Here is a 7,308-nt window from a genome sequence, read left to right as displayed (position 1 = left end):
ACTGTCTGCAGTGCAGACAGCAGAGCAGAAGCTCTCAATGTTTTAACAATAATACAACTAAATATACAATGACTAAACACAAATCTCACTTGAATTGGATTGCAATACTTTACAATTTCAGTTTCACTGCAGCCCAGTGAGCCCACCCGTGGCCTGTAAGGACATTTTGGCAGTAACCCAGAAGGAGCTGGGGATCAAGCTGGGCCTCGAACTAGGAACCCGCCGGTTTCCAAGCAAGAAGCCGTTGCCACCCGCCATCTGCCAGCTCACAACATTGTATCGAAATGCGCTGTGAGCTTGTAGATTTGCAATTTTAGAAAATGTGGATTTGTCACAATACGATATTAGAGTATCGTCATTAAGTCACACTATCAATACCAAGGTATTTGATCCAAAAATATTGTAATATTTGATTTTGTCACGTCCATACAGTCCAATCACCCAGCCCTACTCCATGTGATTGATTACTAAGAGGATTATCCTTTTTTGTATGATCCCGCCTACTATGATACACATGAGCTTGCTGACTTTGGTATTTCCAACGCAATTCTTGTTCCAACAGGTCAAGCTCCCTGGCCTGTTTCAGAGAACCAGAGTGTCATTTCAGAGCTTATTGGATGAGAGTCTCATTTGCCCTTGGCTGCCAAAGATGACGTTGCCATGGAAACAGATTCTACTGTTATCAATCATCGACTGTCTGGCAGGTAAAACGTCTTTCTATATGTGTAATGATTCTTTTGCGCAAGGAAGGACGTTTACAATCCTGCGATGTCTAAAGAGATGAAAATCGTGTCACCATGCAGTGCCACCACAATTGATGGGGTGCTGCGTGAGTTTTTAGAAGCACGACTCTCCATATTGACTTCCACTCACAATAAGGGTTCAATCCATTTCTGAGTTTTGCCTGGAGAAGCGTTTGCCATTTATCGTGTTATTAAGTCCATGTCTTTACTAATACCGTAATTCTAGAGATTCTGTGATTGGCTAGAAGGTGTGCCATTCTACGCTGTGATTGGATGGGAAATCATTCTTTCAGAGGACAGGACATTTTGTACAGTAATTAATAAGTACTACCAATACTTTGAGTGCTCATATCCCCGAACGGGTATGGAGTAGTACTATATAATGAAGTTTAAATAACTGAGACATCCCTATACTAACCAACAGCAGAATGTCACGCTCATTGACTGGTGGGGATTACTTTAAGGTAAATGTATGCTTTGTCATGCAACGATATTGGGCCCATTTGAACACTCAGATTTAAATGAACACTGAGGATGTTACTGTGTACTTCTGACAGAATGTCTGGATAGTGGATCGTACCATGGTCCAAGATGGAGGATGGAACCGGGGGACTTGTTCATCCCAGTTGATGCGATAGAGGAGGAGGCCACTCTGACCTGTGATGCTAAGGGGACCCCGCTCCCTCAGTACAGGTGTGTAAGGATTACATTCTGGCTCCATTTCCCTACACGTCGTGGACCATGGCATTAACCCATTTTGACCTGAGATCAGATTCTAAAAATGTCTTCTACATCCTGACAGTTTTCTGAAAAAGCTATGTTTCTATGTCAGTCGTTCTTCGATTTTTCAAAAATAGCAGACCTACAAGCTCGTAGCGCGCCACTCGGTGGCGCGCTATGAGCTTGTAGACCTGCTATTTTTCAATAGCTAAAGCATAACATAATGCTAACACCAAAAGGGGTTCCCGCCCCAAAATGGGTTAAAGTGCTTACAGAGTGAACGTCTCGGAGCCCGGGACAGATAATGTATAGCAAATATTATGCCATGACCTTTTACACGTTGGTTTTGTCAGATTTATAATAATAAGAAATAATTGCTGCAGTTGGTCTTTCAAATATTGTATAAGTTTAAAGATATAAATCTATAAATGATATACTGTAGCTAGCTATGTTTTATGTTATAATGATCTACAGTGAATGCTCCTCATTCACAATAGACACTTTTTGTGGCTGATTCTACAGCTTTCTCCTCATCTTACAGATCACATTCATTTGATTAGTGGCTTATGAATTCCCAGATTATGTTCTGTATGTGTAATAAGCATGGACTTAGGCTGTCTCCTTTATTAATTTCCCATGAAATTAGGATAAAGTGCAAGTAGGAATACTAAGCGTTGAGCTTCATTATGGCTTCAGTGATTCATATTGACTCACATACTGCCAATCTGTCTCTTGTCTCGCCAGATAGTATCTGAAGTGACACATGTGTAGCATCTTAATGACTGTTGGCTCTTATAAAACACTATGAAACCAGCCTCTGTTGCTAGAGACTGGCCTAACGCTAACAGCCATTGATTAGAAGCATCTTTTGTCTTCAGTGGTGGAATTGCTTCGGCGCGGCCAGCGCAGACGTGCTGAATAATAGCGGTGCGGTGTGCGTACATTCATTATCGCAGCTAAGACGAGGTATTTCCGTGCACTGATTAAAGCCAAGATGAGCATGTCTAGCGCGGCATCTTTTCAAGCTGGCTGTGCTGGGCTCCACATGCCCTCGGCACCTCTCCGGCTCCTCTCTTGAAGTGTAAATGGGCTTACACTATAGCTGCTCTGTCCTCTCCTCTCGTTCCTCTCCTTTCCCTCCCTCTGCCAGCCCTGTCACTCACTCACTAGATGGAATTCCCATCACCAGAGTGTTGCAGAATAAGGGTAGAAAAGACATGTGTTATACACACTACCCTGCTTTTTCCACAGTGGACGTTGGGCGCAATGCAGTATTAGTTTTCTTTCACCCTTTCTTTGTCAACAGGAAACGTAATTTAGTTGCTGTTCAAGGTTTTGCCTTACCCGGGTCAAGAAGCTATTACTGCAGAAGAATCCGGTTTATGTGTGGTCAGGTGGTCAGACAGTTAAAAAGCAAGGATCAAGCAAAACTGGCGATCTGCACAAGCGTTGGTATAAAGATAGCCCTAGATAGCCATGAATTGCAACTTGTCCGTTTAAAATGCAAACGTTTGATTTTGCAACAATGGAAATCAATCACCTATACCGGCAATATGTCCTATGTTCAGGCCGTGGTACCGTTGAACAATTATTATGCTTCAGAGAGGAACAAAAAGAGGTCTTAATGTTGACTCAAACTAGTAACACACATTCACATGCACACGCACGCACGCACGCACGCACGCACGCACGCACGCACGCACGCACGCACGCACGCACGCACACACACACACACACACACACACACACACACACACACAGGGAACAGGTTTCTGAGTGTTCTAAATGCAATGCCTATAAGTCAAAGAGAGAAATACGTTTCGACGAGAGATATTTACAGCCTTCTGTATGTGCCTAGTCTCACTCTCCTTAAGTGACACAATAACTGCCTCATGTGCTTCTCAAAGTTGACGTTGGTACATGGTAGGATTTACCTCGCATGCCCAAAAGGCCACGCTGCCAAGGGCACTTGAGTTTAGGAAGAACGTGTGGAATATGGCAGTAAGCACCCGTCAACGTTGAGAGGTTTTGACATATTCTTTAAGAAATTATTCAGAAGTATAGTCCTGAAAGCTTTTAGAAAGTTGTCCCTGTTGCCCTTTAGTAAACAGCAAAGTGCATTTGTAACTTTGAGAGTGTTCTAATGTAACCAAAATACCAAATGGACCTGTAACAGGTTAATTTAGTAACATTTGTAGTTTGTACTCTTTCAGAGTTAAATTAACCCATTCTGGGCGTTTTGGTGTTTTAACTAAGCATTATGTTATGCTTTAGCTATTGAAAAATAGCAGATCTACAAGCTCATAGCGCGCCACCGAGTGGCGCGCTATGAACTTGTAGGTCGGCTATTTTTGAAAAATCGTAAAAATGCGGCACAAATCTTTGAATATATATTATTTCAGAAGACTTTTTTTTTATTTCGACGTCAGGCCTAAATGAGTTAACACTGTGGAGGGCTTTATAGTGTAGATAGAAGATGGAGCAGAGAGCTCTGTGTGAGAAAGCAGAGCAGAGAGCTCTGTGTGAGAAAGCAGAGCAGAGAGCTCTGTGTGAGAAAGCAGAGCAGAGAGCTCTGTGTGAGAAAGCAGATGTGCTGTCTTTGCCAGAAGCAGTTCCTATTCCACCTTGGCACACTCACCCGAACCATTGCTGACACTTCCCCGTCGTCTTCAGAAGTAGGTGCTAAGAGAAGCATTCTTCTTTCACCAGTGAACTTTTTTTAACTTCAGGTAGTAATTATCTTTTGTGCACAAGCGTTGGTACAAAGACAGCCCTAGATAGCCTGAATTGCAACTTGTCCGTTTAAAATGCAAACGTTTGATTTTGCAACAATGGAAATCAGAATCCAGCCGTCTGTTTCAGCAGTGGATTAGAGACTTCATAGGCAATTTGCTACACATGAATAGAATTCGGTATGCAATCGACAACAAAAGATCACGTCTTCCTGAAAATGTGGCAGCCTCTGTTGGATAGGTGGTCAGTCTCCTGGAGTGCTCAAAGTGGTCCCTTGAGAACAGTATGGGTTAAGCATACTCTGTGTATAATATAGTCTACCAACAAGCGTATCATATGCTCTATCACTCTTCCCCCCCCCTCCCCCCCTGTTTTTACCTGCTTCTTATTTATTTGCACTCTTTTTAGGGAAGGGGGTTGGGTGTTTTTTCTTTTTTCTTTCTTTTTCTGAAAACTATAAGGGTTTCTTTCTGTCATTGGCTGTTTACCTTATCCTGTGACATTCCTTCAATAACAAGGATGTTAAAAATAAAATGCTAAAACCACACAGACATCCTTCCTCCAACAGAGTTGTGTTCTTGAGCTTGCCCCCCCCCTGTCAGCCAACCTTGGTGGTCGGTGGGGTAGGAATGGACGGCGTGTTTTGGCAGCCGCTGATGGTGTCTTTGCCCTCACAGATGGTCACTGAACGGGACACTCATAAATCTGGGCCTGGATCTTCGGCGGCGTCTGTCTGGGGGCAACCTCATTATAAGGAGCCTGGACCGTTACCAGGACGCTGGGATGTACCAATGTATGGCCTACAACACTGTGGGCGCCATTCTCAGCAGGAGAGCAAGTCTACAGTTTGCTTGTGAGTCGTGTTAGGGCAGGGAGTTCTGGACAGAATCAAGTATCACAGTTATTTCTGACCAAATACCTCAATATTGGGACGATAATTTATATTTTTTTACATTTCCGCTAATATTAGACATTTTTTAAAGTATAAAATAAGACGATAAGCGATCATATCACAATATTTCTCAAGTAGTCTCATCATATACGATAGCAAGCAATATTATATTGATATATTTCCCAGCCCCAGGTACAAATAATTTGTTTACAATCGTGATTGTAAACAAATGGTCTGGAATGTGCTTGTAACTGCTCTTGTTTTCGTGGAAGTAATATGTTTTCATAGGCCTGGGTCCCAGAGGGACAGGGAAAATGTTCCTTTCTGTATTGAAAAGCGTATTGAATGAAGGTATTTGATAATTGAACACGCTGTGTATTTGAGTTGATAATTATTACAACGCCCTGTACTTTTATGTAGCCTACCCTTGGGTACTTCGAATAATGTACAGTATGTTCTCACCCTCCATCTCTCTTGAGCATTACAGCACTTAAATCATTATGAAATTATCATTCATAGTACATTGTGGATGACAATTTCCTCTAATCATATGGTATTGTATGAGCGTCTTCTAAGGCATTTACTTGATTCCAATTCCCTTGTGTGATTTTCTATAAGATTATGGAATGACCTTTGTCACCTCCCTCCCTCCCTCCTTTAGACTTGGATCATTTTAGAGTCCACACCAGAAGTGCGGTCTCTGTGCGAGAAGGTCAGGGAGTGGTGTTACTTTGTGGAACACCCACACACTCAGGAGGTGAAGTAACTCTTTTTGCACTCTACTATCTACAATACATTTTTATAAAATTAAAAGATAATTTCATCATTCAAACAATGTTATACCTCTGGAATTGAAGCACTGAGAAAACTGTTGCGCCTTTCTTCGTCCTTTTTTTCCCCAAACTTGACTACGGTAGCGGTGGTCTCAAAAACATAAGGGAAACTTTGACAGAAAAAGACTCGCTCACCGTATACAAAATAGACGTAAAACTCCTTAGACTGAGACTTAAGAAAATATTTTTTCTTTTCTTTTATCATGCTCATAAAGTGCTCTGTGCTCAAAGTGCAATTAAAAAGCAAACGTTTCGGTCCTAGGACCTTCATCAGTGCTATATGATTTTCACAGACAAAGAACTTGCTCTTAAAGAGCTCCAAAACAATACAGCTCAGGTGCTGAGAATTGCTGATTACTAATTGATGACATCACCAGATGGTGGGGCGTGGACATTACAGAATAGATATACAAATTCACACAGTTATATAGGAAACAAGAATACTGCATACATCACATGTTGACAGACTTATACAATCACTCTTTAAGAGCAAGTTCTTTGTCTGTGAAAATCATATAGCACTGACGAAGGTCTTATAGGACCGAAACGTCTGCTTTTTAATTGCACTTTGAGCACAGAGCACTTTATGAGCATGATAAAAGAAAAGAAAAAATATTTTCTTAAGTCTCAGTCTAAGGAGTTTTTTTCTATACCTCTGGAATTCTCAACCACTTGAACCCTAGTGTCCTTATTCGTTGCGAGCTTGTACTATTTTCGTTGAAGAGATTTGGTGTGGAGGGAAATAATAGAGCCCTGGGGCGACTCCGGGCAACTACGTAGGTAGGGTTTAACTGGTTAATCACATTCTATTTTAAATTTCTAGTCATTGCTAATTGATCGTTCTCCCTTCTAGACCTTACTTATGCATGGGTCTTCAATGAGTACCCATACTTTGTTCAGCAAGACAATCGACGCTTTGTCTCCCAGGAGACGGGAAACCTGTACATTGCCAAGGTGGATCCCTCTGATGTGGGCAACTACACGTGTGTGGTGATGAACAGCATCACAAAGGGCAAAGTTCATAGTTCACCTACATCGTTGATCCTCAGGACAGATGGTAAGATTAAAAATGGATTTCCATAGTGTATTAAAACAAGTATATTCAGACGTCTAATGAGTGTATTCTTTTTGAATAATACCGTATTTTCCGTCCTATATTTGATGAATTTAACATGACTCCCAGGTTGCTAATGGTAGTGAATAAATCCTTGCAGCAGGATCTAGGCCAGTAAACAAACAACCTGTACGTTTTCTATGCTGACGTTGCTTGCCCATAATTCTCTCTCTGTTCAAAAGCATTCCCTGTGCTTTCATGTGAATTCACCCAGCAGTCGTGCATACCAATAGATTGCTCTATTTTCTGTTATGATTCAAAAAATAACACATT

At 41.6% G+C, this 7,308-nt stretch overlaps 1 protein-coding gene across 1 annotated transcript in view; it reads left to right on the top strand.

Annotated features, from left to right (window-relative positions):
* Positions 1 to 649: 649 nt before the first annotated feature.
* The window catches only part of LOC306935668 (contactin-3-like), a gene marked incomplete at its 5' end in the record, with an annotated part of 50,667 nt that continues 44,008 nt past the window's right edge, over positions 650 to 7,308 (top strand). Inside the window, 5 exons of the mRNA XM_079518808.1 lie at positions 650 to 704; positions 1,301 to 1,436; positions 4,874 to 5,049; positions 5,750 to 5,845; positions 6,775 to 6,978. Coding sequence (XP_079374934.1) covers positions 650 to 704; positions 1,301 to 1,436; positions 4,874 to 5,049; positions 5,750 to 5,845; positions 6,775 to 6,978 — 667 coding nt within the window. The remainder of the gene's footprint in view (positions 705 to 1,300; positions 1,437 to 4,873; positions 5,050 to 5,749; positions 5,846 to 6,774; positions 6,979 to 7,308) is intronic.

This window comes from Electrona antarctica (assembly GCF_951216825.1).
Source record: "Electrona antarctica genome assembly, chromosome: 2".
NCBI lineage: Eukaryota > Metazoa > Chordata > Actinopteri > Myctophiformes > Myctophidae > Electrona > Electrona antarctica.
The sequence above is the reverse complement of the archived record's forward strand: the minus strand, read 5'-3'. Positions and strand labels throughout refer to the sequence as shown.